A 25,700-nucleotide genomic window follows, 5' to 3' on the forward strand; every position below is an offset into this window, starting at 1 on the left:
GTGTTCCTTTCCTGAAGACTGAAATTATCTTTGAGGACTTTAAAGCTTATGGTAAACACCCTCTGTTTATTGAACTGTTTATCACGTTATGTATGAGTGTGGCAACTTTCACCAAAAAATTCTCAAATAAACAATCTAAGATACAATTATTTCTGCCTGAGTAAGAAGATCTTGTGGCTCTTAAGATTTTTAATACCTCTTGTTCACCTACTGGATGTTGGAAAAATTGACCTGTTTGTTGCTGGAAGTATGGTTATAGTGGTACAGTAGGTTATTGGTAATCTTTTAAAAATACTGGATAAATAATTCACACATCATGTAATTTTTGTTGCTATTTGGTGGAGGTATTCATGTGTATCTAGCTTGTCTTTTGCACTTATGGTGCCATTAACAGTTTCCCAAGCACTTTACTCACATTACCTCAGTTTATAGTATACTGATTGAGATCTGCTTTGATTTTGATATGAATGTGTTCAGACTTATTACGCACAGTTTGTGCTACCTTTTTTGCTGTTAACATAATAAATAAATTTTGCCTGTATGTTTCAGTAATTCATACACCATTTTAAATAGTAACTAAACATGTTCTCCCTTTTTAAGCGAAATTCAAGCAGTATTGATTGGTACATTTATACATAAAAAATTAAAACAATTTTTAAATTATTTCCGTTTCATCAGGTACCACATTATAACATTTTCATAAATAAGAAAAATGTGTGCCTTTGACTGTAAGTATTGTATATTTTCTGCTATCTGCCAATGTCAACTGATATGTAATTTTCTAGTGACAGCTACAATGAATTTGTAAATAAGAGAAAATAAATAATAATTACAGAAAATGCAGTCAGTTCATAAATTTCCGGTTGTTAAGTAAACTCAAACAGATTTCTAAATTAAGGACACAGCATATTAAATCAGTATAGATCTATGTTCCAGCAACAGTTTATTAGTGGGTTTGAGATTTTTGGAGCACATGACTCTATACACTTACAAGTGAAATGAAAATTCCTACCTTCATAAATAATAAGAATTTGGGAAAAATAGTGTATGAAGTAATTTACATATTTTTAGATAACTGTTGCCCAAAATCAAATTGTAAGAAAAAAATAGTATTTATTTACTCCTAAAGTGATGCAAAAGCAGCTGAAGGGTCTGATGCAAGAGAAAGGCAACTCAGTTTTAGCATTTTTTTTCAGGAGAGACACAAAACTAATCAATGTATTCTCTTGAATAGTTCAGAAAGATATATTCTTGAAGCCCCCACTTTAAAGCTGTAATGCATGGGTAAAATTGAAAAGTTCAGACTGATTAGTATTATTTATATTAATATAATTATAAAATTGAGTTATCTTTGACTTCCACCAAAATATTAATATTTTTAAATATTTGAAATATGTCTTTATTTGAATCATTAATTTGGAAGATGAACAAGCAAGTGTAGAATAAAGACTTGTGCTCTTTGAATCTGAATATACAAACAAAACAACATAAAAATAGTCACTGTAGCAAGTTGAATGTTCAACATTTATGCACTGCATTTGTCTTCTGTAAGAGAGTCAGTGTAATCTTCACTTCCATCATGTAATATCACTTCCGTGCTTCATAGTACCACATGTCAATACATTATATGTACTGCTCCATCAGTGCCATTGTGCCTCTTAATATTGTTAGTTTTAATGGCAGCTTCGAAAAGGAACTTTAGCAAAGAGAATGTAAATATGTTTTCTAACAAACTAAGAACTACAAGCTGCCCTCTAGATAATAGTGTGTCAAGTGAAAAAGCTTTCAAAACTTTCTTAAATTGTTTCCTTATGTTTTCAAATAAACTTTTCCCCCTCAAGCCTGGCAGCAAGGAATGGCCAATAAAATAAATTGGATTACACCAGGAATAAAAGTTTCTATTGCCAGGAAAAGACAGCTTCACAATGATTTAAAAAATAAAAAAAATTCTTACTTTGTGGGGAATGTAAAGACATATAAGAATACATTCGAAAAAGTTGTACAGGCTATATATTAGTAAGCAAGAAAATAAATCAAAAGCAAATCTGAGTTGGGAGTAAAGAACAAGTGCCAAGAAATTGTCCAAATAAAAATTAAAAATGATATAATTATAAATCATTTTTCAAATGTCAAACTGTTTCAATGATTTCTTCATAAATGTGGAAAAATCAGAAGTAGCTATCACAGCTCACCAGGTCAAGGTAGATGTCAACTTTGTAAATATAAAACAAAATGCAAGCCCTAAAACATTCAAAAGAATTATCTCAAAAGATGTAGAAAATGCTATTGTGTCTTTGAAAAATAAGAAATCAGCTCAGTGGGATGAAATTCAAACCACTGTAATCAAGGCTGTTTATAACATTATTTCTCATCCATTGGCTAAAATTATTAATCAGTCATTTGAGGAAGGATGTATCCCGGATGTGTTAAATTATGCTGAAATAGGACCATTGTTCAAGAAAGGCTCACCAGATAATATGGTACATTACTGCCCTATTTCCCTCCTGCCAGTTTTTACTAATGTGATAGAAAGGACTGTTGCAAAACATCTTGAAAACTTTCATAAAGAAAACAATATTATAGTTAAAATCAATTTGGTTTTCAAAAGTGTAAAAATACAATAAATGCTATCAGGGAATTCACTGAAAAGATAAGCTCTGCTTTAGACAAGAGTAAAAATGTCACAGGTATTTTTTGTGGTTTGACCAAAGCTTTTGATGCAGTCAATCACTTGCTACTTCTACACAAGTCAGAGAGATATGGGATTGTGGACAGGGCATTGCAGTGGTTCAAATTTTATTTGTCAGAAAGAAAACAGAGAATTATTCTAAATTCAAATGGAAAAAAAATCATTCTTGGACTGGAAAAAGATTTGTACAGGGGTCCCACAAGGCTCAATTTTAGGGCCTTATATTTAACAAGGGAAATGAATAGGTTAAAGTTAGATATAGTGGGAATTAGTGAAGTTCGGTGGCAGCAGGAACAAGACTTCTGGTCAGGTGAATGCAGGGTTATAAATATGAAATCAAATAGGGGTAATGCAGGAGTAGGTTTAATAATGAATAAAAAAATAGGAGTGCGGGTGAGCTACTGCAAACAGCATAGGGAACGCATTGTCGTGGCCAAGATAGACATGAAGCCAATGTCTACTACAGTAGTACAAGTTTATATGCCAACTAGCTCCACACATGATGAAGAGATTGATGAAATGTATGATTAGTTAAGGAAATTGTTCAGATAGTGAAGGGAGGTAAAAATTTAATAGTAATGGGTGACTGGAATTCGACATTAAGAAAAGGAAGAGAGGGAAACATAGCACATGAATATGGAATGGGTGTTGAAATGAAAGAGGAAGCTGCATGGTAGAATTCTGCACAGAGCATAACTTAATCATAGCTAACACTTGGTTCAAGAATCATGTAAGAAGGTTGTATACATGGAAGAGGCCTGGAGATACTGAAAGGTTTCAATAGATTATATAATGATAAGACAGAGATTTAGGAACCAGGTTTTAAATTGTAAGACTTTTCCAGGGGCAGATGTGGACTCTGACCACAATTTATTGGATATGAACTGTAGATTAAAACTAAAGAAACTGCAAAAGATGGGATTTTAAGGAGATGGGACCTGGATAAACTGACAGAACCAGAGGTTGTAGACAGTTTCAGGGAGAGTATTAAGGAATGATTGACAGGAATGGGAGAAAGAAATACAGTAGAAGAGGGATGAAATAGTGAAGGCAACACAGAGGGTCAAGTAGGTAAAAAGACAAGAGCTAGTAGAAATCCTTGGATAACAGAAAATATATTGAATTTAATTGATGAAAGGAGAAAATATAAAAATGCAGTAAATGAAGCAGACAAAAAGGAATACAAATGTCTCAAAAATGAGATCGACAGGAAGTACAAATTGGCTAAGCATGGATGGCTAAGCATGGATGTAGAGGCATATCTCACTAAGGGTAAGATAGATACTGCCTACAGGAAAACTAAAGAGACCTTTGGAGAAATGAGAACCACTTGCATGAATATCAAGAGCTCAGATGGAACCCCAGTTCTAAGCAAAGAAGGGAAAGCAGAAAGGTGAAAGGAGTATACAGAGGGTCTATACAAGGGCGATGTACTTGAGGACAATATTATGGAGATGGAAGAGAATGCAGATGAAGATGAAATGAGAGATATGATACTGTGTGAAGAGTTTGACAGAGCACTAAAAGACCTACGCCGAAACAAGGCCCCAGGAGAAGACAACATTCCATTAGAACTACTGACAACATTGGGAGAGCCAACCCTGACAAAACTCTACCATCTGGTGAGCAAGATGTATGAGACAAGCGAAATACCCTCAGACTTCAAGAACAACATAATAAATCCAATCCCAAAGAAAGCAAGTGTTGACAGATGTAAAAATTACCGAACTACCAGTTTAATAAGTCACGGCTGCAAAATACTAACATGAATTGTTTACAGACAATAAACTGGTAGAAGTCAACCTCAGGGGAGATCAGTTTGGATTGCGTAGAAATGTTGGAACATGTGAGGCAATACAGACCCTACGACTTATTTTAGAAGATAGATTAAGGAAAGGCAAATCCATATTTCTAGTATTTGTAGACTTAGAGAATGATTTTGACAATGTTGACTGGAATACTTTCTTTCAAATTCTGAAGGTGGTAGGGGTCAAATACAGTGAGAAAAAGGCTATTTACAATTTGTACAGAAACCAGATGGCAGTTATAAGAGTCGAGGGGCATGAAAGGGAAGCAGTGGTTGGGAAGGGACTGAGACAGGGTTGTAGCCTATCCCTGATGTTATTCAGTCTGTATATTGAGCAAGCAGTAAACAAAACAAAAGAAAAAGTCAGAGTAGTAATTATAATCCATGGAGAAGAAATAAAAAGTTCTAGGTTCACCGATGACATTGTAATTCTGTCAGAGACAGCAAAAGATCTGGAAGAATGGAACGGACAGTGTCTTGAAAGAAGGGTGATGCTGAGGGAATTAGATTAGGAAATGAGACACTTAAAGTAGTAAATGAGTTTTGCTATTTCGGAAGCAAAATAACTGATGATGGTTGAAGTAGAGAGGATATAAAATGTAGAATGGCAATGGAAAGGAAAGGGTTTCTGAAGAAGAGAATTTGTTAACATCGAGTATAGATTTGTCAGGAAGTCTTTTCTGAAAGTATTTGTGTGGTAGGGAGGCATGGATGATAAATAGTTTGGACAAGAAGAGATCAGACGAATGCTGAAGATTAGATGGGTAGATCACGTAACTAATGAGGAGGTATCGAACAGTATTGGGGAGAAGAGAAATTTATGGCACAACTTGACTAGAAGAAGCGATCGGTTGGCAGGACATGTCCTGAGGCTTCAAGGGATCTCCAATTTAGTATTGGAGGGCAGCATGGAGGGTGAAAATCATAGAGGGAGACCAAGAGATGAATACACTAAGCAGATTCAGGATGTAGGTTGCATTAGGTAGTGGGAGATGAAGAAGCTTGCACAGGATAGAGTAGCATGGAGAGCTGCATCAAACCAGTCTCTGAACTGAAGACCACAACAACAACACCATCTTTTCCTGCCATACATAAATGATTTACCTTTAAGCATTGATGTTCACTCCATTTTATTTGTAGATGACACCTCGATTTTAACTGTAAATGACAATTTAGAACAAATTCATGGTACTGTGGAAAATGTAATGGGAAACCTAGAATTATGATTTCAGCATAATGGATTAAAACTTAACGTCACAAAAATACAATTAGTACAGTTCAGTGCTAAAACAACATCAGCTTCTCCCATAAAAAATAGTGCATGGCGATCAGGAAATGATTGAAGCAAGTTATGTATAATTCCTAGGCCTAAATCTTGACAAAAATTTAAAATGAAAGGCGCATGTAAACTACTTAGCTAACAAACTAAACAGCCTAGCTTATGTGATGAATATGTTATCTGGTTCCACACTTATGGACACCAGGAAGGTAGTCTACCACAACTACTTTGAGATTTGATACAGAATAATTTTCTGAGGAAACTCAATGAACAGCCCGAGATTACTTACTCTTCAAAAGAGAATCATAAGAAATGTGTTTAGTCCAAAAAAGAGCATTATGTCACCCATTATTAAAAAAATAAAAAAATACTAACCACTACTTCTCTGCACATCAACAAAACTTTTATTTTCATATATAAAAATCAAAACTCACTTGACAATTTTCATTTCAACCACAATTACAGTACTCATCACAGACACAGTTTCAAACTTTGCTCTCATAATTTAAAACTTTACACTCAAACACCATTGTTTAAGGGATTAAAAATTTACAATAAATTAAATAACACAAAACTGTTAAATATAGAGTTTGACCCACTAAAAACATTGTTATTTAATAAACTAATGGAAAAATACTGTTATTCAATTGAAGAATTCATGCCAGACAGTTTGGCAATTTCAAAAGAAAAGAAACAGTAAAGATGCATATTGTATAATAAATTGTTAATACATCATATAAATTGTAATGCAAGATGCAAAATTACCATAAGTGTTACGTATATTCTTGTTAATTGTTCATGTCTAAAAATTCAGAAATGCCTCATCAGATATGTCAATTATTATAAATTGATTTTTTTAAAAGTAAATTTACATGTCTCCAGTACAAAAATCTTTGATTTGTAACTGTATGTTATGGGACAAATAAACTACTTTCTATATACTACATTCTTGTTATGCATATGGAGCAGTGGAGGTAATATTCTGAGGCTTTTTCAGCAGCCTGAACTAGGTGAAGGTAGGCATGCTTGCAGATACATTACATTCTATCATGTCACTATTGTGAATGTAGCAAAACTTTCAAAAAATGGACACTAGAAATCTATCTTTGGTATCACTTTTAAATGTTTTTAGCAAATTAGGTTTTGGATGACTCAAAAAACTGTTATCATAGCAATATTCATGCTGATTACATGGAACTTTGATGGTGACATCTTTTTCACTATTTTCTAATATTCCTGTGGCAGAAAAATCGTCTCTGTTCTGTATGTGTTCTTCTTGATTAGACCAAAGTACCTATCACAGTGTATAAAACTATGACCTAGTTCAGGAAACTGGTGGGTAATGATTTCTAGTCTGCCAACATTAACATGCATAAATAATAACTGAACTAGTGCCATATTCTTATTTTGGATACAACAACTGTCTGACAATAGGTATAGATGCCTACTATCTCCTCTCAGTGTATTCTCAAAGCAGTGGTTCAGAAAGCTGATTTCCTCATTTGCACTTTTCTTCCCAGTCAATTCATCATATACATATAAATTTGTGCTGTCTTGTTCTTGGCTTTATAGAATAAGACACAGAAGTTGTGCACCCTAAGGTTAATGACTGTCAAATTCATCAGTAGATGATACCTGGGTAGTGGCATGTTTTGCTGGTAGTCAATAAACAGTGTTTCAGTAGAAGCCTCCTTCCATGTCCCTGCAGATTCATCTCTCAGTGCATTGCAGAAACATTCAGCTTTTCTAAGATCCAACTCTTTCTCAGCTGCAAGTTTCTTCTTTTCTTCCTCAGATTCAGTACATTTCATTTGATTTGCAGTTGTGTCACAGATTCTGCAAGTGTCCATTACAGGGCTCCCAAATGCATGATTAAAGTTCTGTTGAAAGTAAATGCAGTAGTAATTACACAAGACAATAGGTTTATAGCTTTTATCCTCTATCTTCAAAATGTGCTGGTTTTGCTCATATTTTATTTATTTATTTATTGTATTTCTTTTTGCATGGAGACACCAACTGGTGTGTTTTGCAAACATCATAGCATTTCAGAATGAGATTAGCACTCTGCAGCGGAGTGTGCGCTGATATGAAACTTACTGGCAGATTAAAACTGTGTGCCCGACCGAGACTCGAACTCGGGACCTTTGCCTTTCGCGGGTAAGTGCTCTACCATCTGAGCTACCGAAGCATGACTCACGCCCGGTACTCACAGCTTTACTTCTGCCAGTATCTCATCTCCTACCTTCCAAACTTTGCAGAAGCTCTCCTGCGAACCTTGCAGAACTATATATATTTTAGTTTAATATTAATATTCACTTAAAGAATATAAACACTTGTCAATCAAGAAATATTTCAGTTTCACTTTGAATAAGTTACCTTTGTGGCACCTTATAGAGCTCGGTAATCTGTTGTACCATATTTGACCACTAATGCATGGACTATGGTCTGTTGTTTTCAATTTTGTTCTTTGTCTGTAGTAGCAGTCTTTATTTCTTGTATTATAGGCATGCATATCAGAGCACTTTGTTGCTTTGTTTTGATGTGTCACAAAAAATATAATTAATTTGTAAAGATACAGTGAGTAGACTGTGAGGTATTTATGATGAACAAAGATTTCCCTGCATAAATCTCTATACCCTAATCCATGGATAATTCTGATTGCTCTTTTCTGTAGGGTTAATATTCTGTTCATATGTATGTCGGCAGCACAACCCCATATCTCTATCCCATAATTAATCTGTGTAAAATTGGTTCCACAATAAATTGTTTTTAATGTCTGATGTGGAATTACTTTTGTTAACCGGCTGATTAGATGTAATGAACTGCTGATTTTATTGCATAAAAATTTGATATGGTTTACCAATCTTAGATTTTCATCTAGGTGAATACCTAGAAATCTGCAGCCTTCTGTGTCCACTACTTCAATTCCACCTATGTTACTGATAGAGGTTTGGTGTGAGTTTGTAAGTTTAAATGGAAATAACTGAGATTTACCGATATTAACTTTCAAACCTTGGTCTTGGAAATAAGTAGGTATTTGATGTAGCCCCTCAGTTGCTACCAATGTTAACTCATCATTTTGTTTACCAAGAAATAACAGTGAGGTATCGTCTGCATAGGTTACCAATTGGGAGTTGAAAGGTTGCTCTATATCATTTATGTACACTAGGAAAAGGAAAGGGCCCAAAATTGAGCCCTGGGTTACACCTTGTGTGACTGTCTCATATTTGAACTGGAAATTAATGATCTGATTATTGATTTTGTAAGTCAGCTTTGTACACTGCTTGCAGTTAAATAAATATGTAGCCAACAATTGCATGGATGCAGCATTTACATTGTATGACTCAAGTTTACTTAGAAGTAACTCATGGTTTACCGATTCAAAGGCTTTAGTAAGGTCTAGAAGTATGCCAGCTGTTTGCATTCCTTGATCAAGGGCACCATACATTTTGTGAAGAAATTCTGTAATTGCTGTGATAGTACTATGATCTTTTCAGAATCCATGTTGTGTCTCTGTTAGGAACTTATTTTTCAAGAAATAGTCACTAAGTTGTGTCAGCAGCACAACTTCAAATACTTTGCTGAAGACAGGTATTAATGATATGGGCCTGAAATTTGAAACCTCTTCCTTGGATCCTTTTTTATGCACTGGTTTAACTGTGCTCCATTTCAATACATTTGGAAATGTATGTTCTCTGATACTGCAGTTTACCAGGTGGGTGATTATTTTAACTAATTCCTTATTACATTTTTTAATCATGATACTACTCAAACCATCCCATCCAGATGAGACCTTATTCTTTAGGTTATTTATTATCCTGCCTATTTCTTTTTCACTTACTTGTTTGAATTCAAAAGGTGGCTCTTCAAAGGGGCAGAGCTTTACCTCACTACTCACAATTGTGTTATTAACTGGACTAACAGCTGCAGATATAAAGTATTTATTGAAAACATTGCAGACTTTATTAGGATCTTTAATTGTGTTTCCTTCATGTCTTATATTTACAATTTCAGTTTCTGGCTTCGGTGTGGCTTTGCGAAATTGATTTACAATTCTCCATGAGGTCTTGGCTATATTGTCTGATTGAGCTATTTCACTGCTGTATATCTGTTTTCTTAGATTTGAAAGCTCTTTCTTAAAGATTTTCTTGGCTTCATTGTACTTGGCCTTAAAAACCTGCAGGTTTGTTGACTTGTGTAATACATCCAGGTCCTGGAAGTTTTGCCTGAGTTTTATCATATTTGCTGGAAGTATCAGTCTGGTGGTTTTTGCACTTTGGTTATGGGTGAACACTCTTTGTATTTTCTTAACAGGGCGGCATCTGTCAAAGTGTCTTAGCATAGTATTGTAGAATTTGGCCCATTTGTTTTCAGATCCTTCAGACTGGTAAACCAGATCCCAGTCCTCTATAGCTAATTTATTTCTTAGGACAAGGATGTTACCCTCTTTTAGGATTCTTTTATTTTCGATAACTTTTGTCATTTTCGGGATGCTTGTGTCTACACACTCTACAAGCTGGCATTTGTGGTCAGAGTAGTGAAAATTTATATTCCAGCACCTAACACTGTCTTTAATATGTTTACATAGTTTAACGTAATCAATTCTGCTAGATGTGGACTTTGTTACCCTGGTATCACTATTTACTACAGTTATGAGATTATATGAGTTAAGAGTATTTATTAACTTAATGTTACACAAACTGGAAGATTTTGCCTCAATATTCAGATCACCAAGTATAGTTAGGTCACTGGGACCACAATGTCCCACTACTCTACTAAATATGTCTATGAAGCTAACTACATCAGCCTTTGGTGGATGATAAATCCCAATAACTTTGTTTTCTCATAACCTCTCTACACTCTTTAGTGTGGACTTCAATGCCTGACACTTCAATCAAGCCTTCTTTGTTGTACTGGTCTAGATAGTTTATTTTCTTGTACTCAAGATTCTCACTAATGTAAACTGCCACACCACCACACTTATGTTGCTGTCTACAATAACTATTTGCTAAGGAGTAGCCGTCCAGTTTACAGTAAATAATTTCATCAGATTTTAATCCATGCTCAGTTAACACTACTATATGAGGTGACTGTTCATTTACAAAAACCTGTAATGTATTAAGCTTATTTCTAAGGTACTGTATGTTTAGGTGCATTAGCCTTAGTGGTATTTTTAACTGGTTACTCTGATTATATTCCTTTAAAATGCACTGAGTTGGTTCACTTACATAAGTTCTAGATCCAGGTATTAAAAGTGTTCCTGTTCTTTGGCGATCCTGCATTTCTCAATCTACTACCCAACCTGGCTTTTGTCTATCTAGTTGTCAAGGTAGCTGTTGAAGTGCCTTCTTGCTCCATACAGTCCGAGGAGTTGCCGAACTGTCTGGTGTTGCAGTAACTGGAGTTGTATACTCCACCACATTTGATTGAGTAAGTGATGCTGAAGAGTCTGCAGTTGATGCCACAGCTTCTGTTGTTTTAACTAGCTGGCTTGGCAAGTTGTTTTTACCCAGTCCTGGAATTTTGTTAGCTGCTTTACTTTCCCACAAAAACATGTCACTTTGAACTCTGGGTTTTATTGGTCTTGAGGATCTTCTAGGAGCACAATGTGTTTCTGGACTTTTGAATATCCTGTTGCTGCAAACTGATCTTCCTACTCCATTGTTTGTTACTGTCCTCTTGACAACATTGTGGTTGATTTCTGGTACTGTAATTTTTTCTTGCTGTGGTATTTTTTGCTCAGTTCCATCTGGATCCTTCCACTCAAGTGACATTGCAGGCTTTAGTTGATTTTTTAGAGAGATGACTGCAAGTAAAGCTCTGGCCATTTCTTCCTTGCCATTAGCATTTAGGTGCAGTCCGTGAGAAGTGTACCAGTCTCTGTTCTCAGGGACTGTTACAAACTGAGTGTTTTGGAAAGATTTCGCTATTTTGGCTATTCTCCTATTTGTTCGCCTGGTTTCATCGTTCACACAAGACCAGTTAGCAAGATCATATCTATGGGGTATCCCTACTATGATTACATTTGTGTGCTGAAGCTTAATTAATGCTGATGTAATAGCATTTAATGCCTTGCCTGCTTCGTTTTTGGCTACACCATTTGTGCCACCCCAGATTATAACTGTGTCATTCATTGTGAGATTTTGTAAGTTGTTACAGCTTTCAAGTATTGAAGTTAATGATGCACCTGGTATAACATTTCCTTGGATTACGAAGTTATTATGACTTTGATGCATTAAGTTAGCTGCAACCGATCACCCATGGCTGTCTGCAAACACTGTTATTCTTTTTTTGTGTTTATGTGAGCTTTTTATGTTACTGCTGTGTCTGTTGCATGAATGTTTCTTGCTACTTATCCTGTTTTCTTGAACTATGAAGTTTTTATTTACCTCAGTGCTTTGTTGTTCACAATTTTCATCTTTTGTAGCACATCAAACCTGTTCCTTGTCGTAATGTATAACGAGGAATCATTTGCAATTTTTTTCACAGCTTTAGATGTTGTTTTAGGCATAATATACTGATTGGTTTTTTCAGCGATTTCGCTTATAGAGTTTTTGTTTTCGCATGATTAGGAACCTTTTTTTTTTTTTTTTGTCTCTGAGTATTTCACCATCATTTTTTAACTTCTGTCGTGGGAGCTTGTCAGATTTACTTTTTAATTCTTTAACTTCATCAATGAGCACATTGATTATATCGTAAATACAGTCTTTGTTATTCGAGTCTAGTCCTAACTCGTCTTCCATACACAGCCAGAACTTTTGTTTAGAGTTCACATTTACACAAGAGAAATGAAACACAGTTTTACATTCCATACATGTGTCATACATATTGCTCACATTAAACTCAGGAGACAAATAACATTTATTACTCTTTTCCTGCAGTATTGGGGTGTACTTTTTGAAAACTTTTAACATGACAGTCTATCTGTTGTCTAATGATTTCCGGAATGGCATTTGACCTGGTTTCATGTTTTTCTCTCATGTCATATGGAGGTGTAATGTTTGCTGCTATGTAACTTGCAATGAACTCTACACGTTTTTGGCAAGCTCATATATTAGACTGAATCCTGTCTTGCATAGCTTAAATTCCTCTGGTCCCATCCTAATCTAAAAAGAAACAATATAGTATTAAACACCACTATTCTATATGGTAACATATAAACAGGCATACATTTCTGAAACTGTTGCATTTCACATTTACTTTATATTCAAAACTGTAAGCTTGACAAGTCCTAGCCCTCGTTGTTGGTCTAGCACCTCACAATGCTATGTGTAAGAGGGAGTAAAGACTTAACCACACATACTACCAACAGTTTCCAGTGGATGTACCTCATTCTTGCATCAAAGATGCAACTAATTTTACTGCACACATATGAGAATTTTACATTTACCCCCTCTTGCACCAAACCTTTCAATTGGAGATATTCCACATGCTAGATTTCACAGCGTGGAAGAAGCAGAGGACAGAATTAAAGTCTCTATCAGGATGATATACCATACTGATGTTGTCAGGTTACAGATGTCACTCTTCCACATAAGCTTATTGTTACTGGCTGGTTACCTGGTCACAGCCACCCACGCAGGTGCTGGAGATAATCAAACAGCATCCACTTCAGAATGGGAAGTTCCTTGGGTGGCATGTGCTACGCTGGAGTGTGACAAGCCGTGTCCCACACTTCCACCCAGCTGTCCCTCTGGCATCATCAAGAAGTGTGGCTGCTGTGACGTTTGCTGGAAATACCTGAGTAAGTAACACAGTGCTTTTATTACTAGGTAAAAGGAAATCCCAAGATGGATAATACAGACAGAAGTGGGGAGAGGAAGCGATTCCTCAGGAGGTGATTGGGCGGGTGGGTGGGGAATGGGGTTGGGTGGGGAGGGGGGGGGGAGGCACATGAGTACATATAACAGTTTAGAAAATGGACTTACACCTCCCCTCTCTTTTGTCTTTTTAACCTCCACTCCCTCCTCCCCCCCAGCAGTTGAGTCCCATAGTGCTCAGAGCCATTTGAGCCCTCCTCCCCCACCTATCTCTCTCTCTCTCTCTCTCTCTCTCTCTCTCTCTCTCTCTCTCTCTCACACACACACACACACACACACACACTCAGTACTGTCATTCATTCAGTGTGTTCCATAGACCCCCTCTCCCAACAAGAAGGAGCAGCTTCAGGAATGTGGAATGTGGCAAGGTATACATTAACAAAAGACAATAAAATGTTATGTACATAATCTGTGCACTGTATAGTTTTATATCAATGAAATTGTATAAATCATATTTTAACATGTCTTTTTTACTCCAATCAAATGATTAGCATATGTGTGTTACAAGATGAATAAATCATAATTCACAACTCCTTCAACAACTGAAGGAGTTGAAAACAAAACAAAATATAAGCTTCCAAGTCAACACAACCAAAAGAGAAAACTATTTATGTCACAAACTAACCAATACACTCATTAAAACCTATAAAGCACTTCCCGTTGATGTAGAATCATGAATTTGGCAAGAAGGAATTTTTGACAGCCCAACCAATGGAAAAAAATTGTAATTTGTAATTATATCATATGAAAAAAATATTTCTTTTGCTGTTTGTTATCTGATGACAGTCTTAATTTGTAATAATATCACAAAAAATTCCTTTGCCATTTGGTATCTACTGTTAATCAGATAAATAAAGGCAAAAGTAATATTTTTTCACGTGATATAATCACAAATTAACATTTTTCCTTTGGTTGTACTTTTAAACATTACTTCTTGCCAAATTTCATAATTCTAGGCCAATAGGAAGTGCTCTATAGATTTTAATGAGTGAGTTTGTGAGTACCAAAATGTGTGACATATTTAGGCTTATCTTTTGGTTGCACTGATTTAGAAGCTTGTATTTGTTATGCCACCAAGGACCTACAGATCTTAGTATGTGACCTAAATTTTAACTTGGTACATTTACCTGTTCCTGAGAAAAGGGGGTCATAACTGACGGACAGACAGACAGTCTATAATAAATGAGAAAATATTTTTTGTGTGATATAATTACAAAATACATTTATCAGATTATTTTCTTTTGGTTCTTGCCAAATTTCATGATTCTAGGCCAATGGGAAGTACCCTGTAGGTTTTGATGAGTGAGTTTGTGCGTATAAAAATATGTGATATGAATGGCTGTATCTTTTAAGTGCATTAACTTTGAAGCTTCAATTTTTTATACTGCCAAGGTACTATAGACCTTAGTATACGACACAGATTTGAACTAGGCATGTCTGCCCATTCTCGAGGAAAAGCATTTTTAATGGTTAGAGAGCAGACAGACAGAAGAGAGGTGGACAACAAAGTGATACAATGAGTTCCATTATTACTGACTGAGTTAAGGAATCCCAATTAAAACTACAATATACGAGGTATGTCCACAAAGTAAGTTCTATTTGGTTATACAAAACAAACATGTACAGATACAGAAAAAATGTTTATTTTAGAAAGATCTACAACTTTTAAACTACTTTTCTGCAAAGCTTCTGAAATTTTGTAGGCACTTATAGTGTGGCACAAGTTTTTGTGTGCATTCTTCATAGAAGGTTGCTGCCTGTGATTCAACCATGTGGTAATATGTTCTTTCAGCTCATCATCATCATTGACATGTTTACCACCAAGGACAGATTTTAGGTGTAAGAAGAGATTAAAGTCGCTAGAAGCGAGGTCCGGGCTGTATGGAGGATGATCAAACGCATCCCAGTGAAATTCCCGTGAGAGTTGTTTGGTCACATTCACAGTGTGACATTGGGCACTATAGTGGAAACACATTTTCACAGTAATCCACAGCACTTGTTCTGTAATGCGTGGCACAATGTCTTAATGGGTTCGCAGTAACCATGTGCATAGATTGTTTGGTCTCATGGTAAGAAATCAATCAGCAAATTGCCTTTTTTATCCCAAAAAATGGTGCACATGACTTTTCAAGGAGTCAAGATTTGCTTAGGCTTAACCTTCATTGGCGATGAAAAGTGCCTCCATTTCATTGATTGCCGTTTTGTTTCAGGGGTGTCATACGATACCCAAGTTTCATCCCCCATGATTATACAAGAAAGAAAACCATCTCCTTCTTCTTTGTAGCATCTCAAAAACTGAAGTGCAGTGCCCATCTATTGTTCTTTTTTTTTTCTTTTTTGTTCAGTAATAATTTTGGGTACCCATCATGAGCAAAGTTTTCGAAATTTCAGTTTTTCAGTAACAATTTCATGAGATTTGCAGAACTTCCATAGCAAGGGCACTAAGTGTAAACTTATGGTTGTGCTTAATCTTCTCTTCAATTGTGTGAACCAGTTCATCAGTAACCACAGATGGGCATCCACTTCGTTTTTCATCTTTCTCTTGATCACGTTCTTTATTGAACAGTCTGACCCCTCTTCTAACCATTGAATCGCTCATAGCATTTTTTCCATAACCCTTGCAGATTTGCTGATGAATTTACTTTGGTTTAACTTTCTTTGTATTTAGAAAATGGGTCACAGATATGATTTCACATGTGGTGGCATTTTCAGTTATGGCTGACATTATAAATAAGCACTACAAAGTACACATCGGCAGCAGCAATCTGAAAATGGCATACATGTCTCCTCCTTGAGTCAGAGTAACTGCTGCGCATGCTCGGGAACTGCAACCATAGCGCTGCTGTGGATAGAAATAGAAATGGAACTTACTTTGTGGATGACCCTTGTAAAATTGTTGCTAGTGTTTCTTCATTGATTGTCCTCGGTGTCGACATACTGCATTGCTATACTGGCTGAAGAAAGGTGGTGGAAGTTCAACGCTGACTCCTGTAAACGATGTAACCAACAAGTGCACAGTTGCATTTCACAGTTCTTTACTTTCCCTGTTCACAACACCACAATCTTCCACAGTTAATAAGGCCAGTTCACTGTTGGTTAACTTTCGATAAGCCTCAATAATAGGTTGCAGGCAAACATCAGCATACTGCTACTATTGAATATCTATGAGCAGGAGAATCTGAACCACACAGTTCTCAGTTCTTGCACAGTAATACAGTACATATTGAACAGACACTGTCATTGTTTTAACACAAGGCCTATTCGTGTAACACTTATTTCACAGTTAAGTTGATGAATTTTTGTTGGCCAAACCAATACGAGTCCCTCGTCTGAAACTCGGCCATGGACTGACTGACTTGAGACCAAAAATTGGACCTTTTTATATCATCACAATAATAGCTTCTGAAACTACACATTGTTTGATGTTTAAGTTTCAGAAATTATAATTAAAACATAACTCATTAAATTAACTGAATATATAGAAAAAGTCCATCTTTTTAACAGTTTCTTCTACTAAGCTGAATTATTTGTTTAAGTCATGAAATTAACAGATATAACAATATCAGAGAAGGAAAGTTGCCACTCACCATTTAGCAGAGATGCTGAGTTGCAATAGGCACAACAAAAAGATTCACACAATTACAGCTTTTGGCCATAAAGGCCTTTGAAAGCTACAATTGTGTGAATCTTTTTGTTGTACCTATCATGACTCAACATCTCCGCTATATGGTGAGTGGAAACTTTCTTTCTCTGGTATTGTTACATTCCATCCTGGATTTTCCATTGTTTGATTAACAGATATAAATATACAAACACTACTTTTGACAAACCTGGTAATTACTTTGGAATTAATTAAGGGCTGGATTTGCTAACATGTTTCCAAATAGATCCAAATAAATACTTAAGGAGTGCCAGTGTTTCATCTTCCAAATGTTTACAATTAATACAGAATATATAACTATATATGACAGTAGTATCTGTTCCCGAAAGAACAGTTACCGTGGATGACCATGCAGATTTGCTAGAAATGAAATGATAATTAAATAGACACCCTAGCTGCAAACAGGCATTGGTGTACTTCATTGGGGACATGTTGAAAATGTGTACCCTGACTGGTACTCGAACCCGGGATCTCCTGCTTACATGGCAGATGGATAGAACATCTGCCATGTAAGCAGGAGATCCAGGGTTCGAGTCCTGGTCGGGGTACACATTTTCAACATGTCCCCAATGAAGTACACCAACGCCTGTTTGCAGCTAGGGTGTCTATTTAATTATCATTTCATTACAGAATTTATATTTGTTTATTACTCAACACTAGAGTTTAAATTACAAAACAATTACTGATTTTACCCTATAACAGAAGATATTAACTAGGAATAGTCGAAATAAATTAGTAAATTGATGACATACACAAAGTTAAGCACAAAATTAGATGTGGTACTATATTTTTTTAAGACTGAGGGCCAACCTTTTTCTTTTATGAAAATGCAGATTATACTCATATATGTTAACAGTAATTAGAAATAAATGAAAAAAATGAATTTTAAGGAGGCAGATGGCAAAGCAAGAGATGAAGTAAAAAGGTCCCAGCTTGCTTTGTCGCAAGCTGTATGCTTTGTGTCTTGCATTGTGACTGTCTAACTCACAGTGTGGCTGAAACTAATTTTTATTATTGGCAACAGAAACTATTAAGGAATACATGTAATGGGAAATGAGTGCAAGAATTCCAACATCCATAAAAATGTTTCAGCAAGAGTATGGTTACCTACTTTACACAATATTCTTACAGCTCATTTTTGTTAAATAGACATTTTCATTTCTTTAGGTGAACTTCCAGAACAGACAGTTTTGTAAAACAATAGAAGTGAAAATACGCAAAACTATTGACCCCTCTTGTGTTTAGGTCAAATATGTAGTCAACAATCACTCAATTTGAAAACAACTCTAGTATCATAAATATACTGTACGACAAAAGAAGTGTAACACCCAGAAGAGGAGGAGGAAACAAAATGAAACATCATCAGTTCTACATCTACACCTATGTCTATATCGATACTCTGCATTCCAACTTATGGTGTGTAGCAGAGGGTACCCCACACCACTGCTAGTCATTTCTTTTCCTGTTCCATTTACTTGCAAATAGAATGAGGGGAAAATGGCTGTCTATATGCCTCCATATGACCCCTAATTTCCCATATCTTATCTTCATGATCCTTACACACAATGTATGTTGGAGGCAGCAGAATCATTCTGCAGTCCACTTCAAATGCCAGTTTAAATTTTTTCAATACTGTTCCTGGAAAAGAGTGTTGCCTCCCCTTTAGGAATTCCATTTGAGTTCCCAAAGCACCTCCGTAGCACTTGTGTGTTGTTTGAATGTACAGGAAACAAATCTAGAAGCCCATCTCTGAATTGGTTTGATGTCTTTCATTAATCTGGCCTGGTACAGTTCCAAACACTCAAGCAGTACTCAAGAACAGGTTTCACAAGAGTCCTATAGGTGGTCACCTTTACAGATGAATCACACTCTCCTACAATTCTCCCAATAAATCAAAGTCAACCATTTGTCTTTCCTATCACAGTCTCACATGCTCATTCCATTTCGTATCACTTTTCAGAATTATACCTAGATATTTAAATACTGTGACTGTCAAGCAGGATACTAGATGCTGTATGCAAACATTATTGGTTTGCTTTTCTGCATGAACTTACATTTTTCTACATTAAAGCTTGCTCCCACACCAACTAGAAATCTTGTCTGAGTCATCTTGTCTCCTCCTATGGTCAGTCAGCTTCAACACCCTACAATACACCACAGCATCATCAGCAAACAACCACAGATTGCCGCTCATCCCATCTGCCAGTCATTTATGTATATAAAGAATAATAGTAGTCCCGTCACACTTCCCTGGGGCACCCCAGATGATACCCTTGCCTCTGTTGAACACTCATTGTCAAGCACAACATACTGGGTGCTATAAGTCTTTGAGCTAGTAACATATCTGTGAACCTGTTCCATGTGCTCATATCTTCTTTAACAGCCTTCTATGTCACACCATGCCAGATGCTTTCTGGAAACCTAGAAATATGGATCTAAGTGTTGCCTTTCATCCATAGCTCACAGTATATTGTGTGAGAAAAGGGCAAGTGAGTTCACACAAGTAATGCTTCCTCAAACTCTGCTGATTTGTGCACATAAGCTTCTCAGGCTCAAGAAAATTTATTATATTCAAACTGCAAATAAGTTCAAGGCTTCTGCAGCAAACCCATGATCAGGATTTTGGCCTGTAATTTTCTAGGTATATTCTTTTTACCTTCATATACACAGAAGTCATCTGCACTTTTTCCCATTGCTTAGACTATGCACTGGGTGAGAGATTCATGATAAATGCAAGCTAGGTAAGGAGCCAATGCCAAAGAGTATTCTTTGAAAAATGAATAGTGGCAGAACAGGGGGCAGGCATAAAATATAATATATAATGGAAACTGATTAATAATTGCTGCTTGAATTAGTAAAAAGAATTTGGAAAGAGTAAGTGAAAGAAATTGGAAGGTACACATATCCGAAGTGAAACTTAACTGGCACTAATACAGGGTGTTCAGAAAGTTTCTCTGCAGTGCCATATGATTGTTAACCACATGTACCAAAATGAAACTCAGTGAAATACAAGTTATTAATTTACTGAATATTCATTTTTACTTACAAATTTTCACATTAAATGTTGAAAGTGCCCCCCTGTTGTTGAGTACACAATTCAATTCATCTAATCATATTTCTAAACACAAGCTGTAACATTTCTTCTGTAACAGAAGCAGTAAAAGTGGATATTGCAGTTTTCAATTCATTGATGGGTTTTGGACAGTTTTTATACACAATTGCTTTTGCTGCACCCCAGAAGAAAAAGTCAGGTGGTGTTAGGTCAGGTGATCCTCGAGGCCAAAGTCCCTGTGAAATAATGCAATCATCAGCAAGCAGTGACACTGAAATGCAAGCTGTATGCACAGTTGCACCATCTTGTTGAAAATAACCGTTCAGTATTTCACTTAAAACAAGTTCTCCTATGAATGGATACAGAATATGACTGCAGTATCGTGCATTTATTGTTTCATTGAAAAATATGGGACCCACAATCCGACATTTAGAAATTCAATCTAAACTCCTATTTTCACAGAATGAAGTGGTTCCTCATGATAAACAATGGATTTGCAGTACTCCACATATGAGAATTTTGTGTATTCATGTACCCAGGTAAATGAAACCACACCTCATCAGTGAAAAATGTTTAATTAAGAATATCTCTTCCATTTTGTTGAACAAAGTTTTTGAACCATTGACAATAACGTAGTCTGTTGCCAAAATCAGTATTTTTCAGCTCTTGCATGACTGTCACTTCGTATGGGAAAAGTCCTAATTTTTTCCTTACAGCTGTGTGGGCCATTCTGACACTAATATCAATTCCCTGGGCGAGTTTTCTTACTGACTTGTTCAGACTCATGGACATTTTATCAGAAATATTGAGTAGTTTATCCTCAGACAGAACACTAGGACAACGACTTCTCAGTGTATCTGACACTGAACCCATACTTCAAAATTTGTTAATCAAATCTTGCACAGTTTTGTGATGTGGGAGTGTTGTCTCTGGGAAAACTGAATTACATGTTTGATGAACTGAAACTGTGTATTTACCACCAGCTTTGAACACTTGTTTGACTAAAAACACATGATCTTCAATGGTTAGCACTTTAACACTTACAAAAATCAAACAAACAAACTAAACTTAAATGTTCACGTCAACACATAATGACGTGCACCAATGATACTACTGATGCTGGCTAATATAAATGAAACAGTGGAATGTTGGGAGAGTCCATTTGAAGAGAAGTAACCCAGCAGATGAACAATCATGCGACATGCACGGCTTACAATCATACAGCACTGTGGAGAGACTTTTTGAACACCCTGTATCAACAGACCTTCAATATTCAATACATTTAAGGTCAACATTCATCATTTAAATCTATGTACTTCTCGTTATCACCATTTTGCATAGAGCTGGTCACCCCCCCCCCCCCCCCAAATGCTGTTACTGGATTGCCCCTCCTCTGCTCATGCAAATTCCTCTTCTCTGCTTTGGTCCTCTTGCAGGATTCTTGGCATGGGCAAATGATGAACAGGGTCAGTTATTTATATAAATAGCTGTATATAAACTGCGTCTCCATAATAACTTTAATAACACTTCTTTAATGTATGGTTATAATACAGAAAAAAAAATAATATGATCCATTACAAAAACCTGACTGGGATTCCATCCAGACCCAGTGACTTTGTTCTCAACTCCTCCAGTTGTGGTTTGTGAATTGCAATCTATTTCTCTCATAACATACATATGGTAATCATTTGATTCGAGTACTGGAGATACATCAAAATATGGTTAATAAAATTTACTCATATAAAGCTATAGTTAATAAAATGGAGTTGTATTTAGACATAGATATAACTTTTTTGTGAAAAGATACCTTTACGTATTCACATAACAAGACAACTAATAAGCTACATCCTGCTCAGATATCCATCTCGTTGTTCATGAAATCTTCAAGTGAGCAGTAGCATCACTGAAGCAGAGTATAATGTAGGTTGATTTTCAGTGAATCTAGGTTCATACTCAGAATGTTCTTGGCTCTTAGTATGTTGTAAGTTTTCATTTCCATATACTGGGAAGTCTGACCATATGAATTTAAACAATGAGCAGGAAGCATAAAATTTTCTTTATTTCTTGTATTATAAGTGTGATGTAAGCAGTTCTCCTAGGATAATTCTAAACTACTATACAAAAGAATGTTAATATTATGGGTGCATAGGGAGGGAATTGTTAATTATTTCAGATTTTTAAATAATGGACAACATGACTTCCATGGATGCATAACACACACGTTTCTAATAATTCTTTTCTATAGTTTCAGTACACATATTAAGTTGCTCAAATTTCCCCAATACACAGAACCATACCTCATAACTGACTGGAAGTATCTATGGTACATAATTTTGCTTGTGTCCATGTCAGTGGCATTTTCCAATATTTCCCTTGAAAATGCAAAGCTACATTGTTTGTTTACTAGATATTCCTCATATTTGTTCCAATTTAAATTCATGTCTAGGTTTAATCCTAAAAATTTCACAGAATCCACGTCTTCCAGATTTCGATTTTTATAGTTTATTTTAATTTCCTGCGATGTTGACTGTTTTGTTCTGAACTGGATCACATGGGATTTTGGGATGTTAGGGATTAATGCAACACCATTCGTCAGCAGTCCACATTTCCTAGTCACTGCACCACTCGAGACACAGTAGTTTGTGTTGTGGTGTTAATGTGAGCCAGGATGGCAGCTCCATAGTATTGCTACTTCCAATACTCAACCAATGGTGTGAGATGACAGAATATTGCCGGGAGCTCATTGCTTGTAATTGGATAGCAGGCACAGTTGTGAATGGCTAACAATGTGCTCAGTTGACAATATGGCAATTCTCTCTCATGGCGGTCAGAGGTGGTCGAATCTCAATGACAAGTATGCCTACCCTCACGTAACAGTGCATTCAAACTACAGACCCTCACTTAATGGTGCAGTCAGACTTCAGACCGCTGTCATATCTGATTACCCCACAAATCTGGATACTGTTGCGTTCAACTGACTGATCAAATGGGGATCCACCGTGAGGCCCCTTTCACACATTTTCAATTGCCGATACTGCTGCCTCACACAAATATGCAGCAACTCCATGTCTTTTACAGCTATCACTTGATATATGACTCACTCAGTATCTGAGATTGAACACACCCCTTATACACCATACCAGGCCTGGCAATAACACTAAACACAGACAACACTAAAGCATTCTGGTGGCCATTCTACATGTCACAAAGAAATGCAACTATAGTCACTTACATATCCATCAATGGAGAATAAGAGTACAATGTTATGCTGACATCCAACCATATCTTCTGGGTGCTACACTTTTTTTACGCAGTATATATTGCTAAAAAGGGAAATGACTTGCACTCTCCATCACTCAACCTTCGTGTGGCACAGAAAGGAGTGAGGCATTTGGTGATAAAAATCTTGGGTCATCTACCCACTCAGAGATGTAAATAATTTGATAAATAATAAAATTAACTTCAAACCGAAACTGAAATCATGTCTGCTCAACAACTCCTGCTCAATTGTAGATGTTCTGAATATTTAATACTACAAAAGGAGAGAGAGAGAGAGAGAGAGAGAGAGAGAGAGAGAGAGAGAGAGAGTGACTGAACATAGTTAAATATAAATTACCATATGTATGTAAAATAAATAGATATATAAAGAGAAAAGGATAAAAAAACTCATATATGTTGGCATATTTTCAGCCAAGAAGCTGTACTATAATTTCAGAACTGGCTCATTCCATAACAAGAGGTTGCAGTTGTGCTCCACAGAACATGTAAATAACTATTTAATGACATCAAGCATCTTACCTGCTTTGACCAAGGCCTTGCTCTAATGCACACATCTTAGTGGCATTATATTTGCTTGTTTAGATGAAGGACAACTGTGTCGCAAGTTCCTTCAAGGAAACACACTGTGTGGTCCTGGTCTTGTCTGCAGCAGTAGTGGCTTATGTGAACATCTGCCTAATGTTTCCAGCAGTGAGGAGGAGAGCCCTGAGTGAATGACTTCACTGAAATTTAGAAGGTAAAATAAGATGTAAATATGTATCTCAGACAATAAACAGAATGTGTAATGCTTCAAAGCCAGTACTTTAGCAAATATAAAGTCCTGAAATCAAGTGCTAATAAATTGCCAACATGTTCTGATTGTACTCCTCAACCAAAAATGTTTTAAATAAGAGTTGTTGAAATGGATTTATTCTTCTCATAAGATGTGTCTTGGACAATTCAGAGAATCTGTACTTGATCCAGATAGTAACATTATTTTATTGTTTTCATCTTACATTTGACAGAAATAATATAAATCGGAGGTAAAACACAGAATGAACTGATAAACAGATAAATTTGTAGCTTACTATTAGACACTGAGGTGACAAAAGTCATGGGATACCTCATAATATCATGTCAGACTCCCTTTTGCCTGGTGTAGTGCATGGACTCAAACAAGTCATTGAAAGTCCCCTGTAGATTTATTGGCCCATGCTGCCTCTATAGCCATCCATAATTGTAAAACTGTTGCCAGTACCTCTTGATTCTGTCCCATAAATGTTCAATGGGATTCATGTTTGGCATTCACTCAAATTGTCCAGAATATTTTTCAAATCAATCAGGAACAACTGTAGCTCAGTGATATGGCATACCATCATCCATAAAAAAGCCATCATTGTTTGGGAACATAAAGTCCATGAATGCCTACAAATGGTCTCCAATTAGCTGAACATAACAAATTCCAGTCAGTTGTCACTTCAGTTGGACGAGAGGACCCAGTTCATCCCATGTAGACATAGCCCACACCATTGTGGAGCCTCCACCACCTTGCACAGCGCCTTGTTGACAACTTGGGTCTATGGCTTTGTGGGGTCTGCACCACTTTTGAACCTCTTATCAATTAAAATCAGGACTTGTCTGACCAGACCACAGTTTTCCAGTCATTTAGGTCCACCCAATATGGTTTCAAGCCCAGGAGAGGTGCTGCAGATGAGATGTTGCTGGTAGCAAAACCACTCACATTGTTCGTCTGCTTCCATAGCCCATTAACACCAGATTTTGTCACACTGTCCTAATGGATACATTAGTCATACAGCCCACATTGATTTTTGCAGTTATTTCATGCATTTTTGCTTGTATTTTAGTACTGACAACTCTATCCAAATGCCATCACTCTTGGTGGTTAAGTGAAGGCCGTTGGTCTCTACTTTGTTTGTGGTGAGAGGCAATGCCTGAAATCTGTATTCTTCCCATACTCTTGACACTGTGGATCTCAGAATATTGAATTCCATAATGATTTCCAAAATTGAATTTCCCATGCATCTATCTCCAACAACCCTTCCACATTCAAAGTCTTTTAATTCCCATTGTGCAGTGATAATCATGTTGGAAACCTTTTTACATGAATCATGTC

At 36.3% G+C, this 25,700-nt stretch overlaps 1 protein-coding gene across 9 annotated transcripts in view; it reads left to right on the plus strand.

Annotated features, from left to right (window-relative positions):
- LOC126210177 (uncharacterized) overlaps positions 1 to 25,700 on the plus strand; it is a 59,754-nt gene that overhangs the window by 11,620 nt on the left and 22,434 nt on the right. For 4 of the 9 annotated variants that reach the window (XM_049939333.1, XM_049939335.1, XM_049939336.1 and 1 more), the window contains exons 2-4: positions 13,287 to 13,519; positions 23,999 to 24,072; positions 24,170 to 24,323. In XM_049939333.1, coding sequence (XP_049795290.1) covers positions 13,287 to 13,519; positions 23,999 to 24,072; positions 24,170 to 24,304 — 442 coding nt within the window. In that variant the 3' untranslated portion in view covers positions 24,305 to 24,323. Of the gene's footprint in view, positions 1 to 13,286; positions 13,520 to 23,998; positions 24,073 to 24,169; positions 24,429 to 25,700 lie in introns of those variants that run through there. The other 5 variants (XM_049939332.1, XM_049939337.1, XM_049939339.1 and 2 more) reach the window with 3 other exon arrangements.

This window comes from Schistocerca nitens, chromosome 10 (genome assembly GCF_023898315.1).
Source record: "Schistocerca nitens isolate TAMUIC-IGC-003100 chromosome 10, iqSchNite1.1, whole genome shotgun sequence".
NCBI classification, from domain to species: Eukaryota; Metazoa; Arthropoda; class Insecta; order Orthoptera; family Acrididae; genus Schistocerca; species Schistocerca nitens.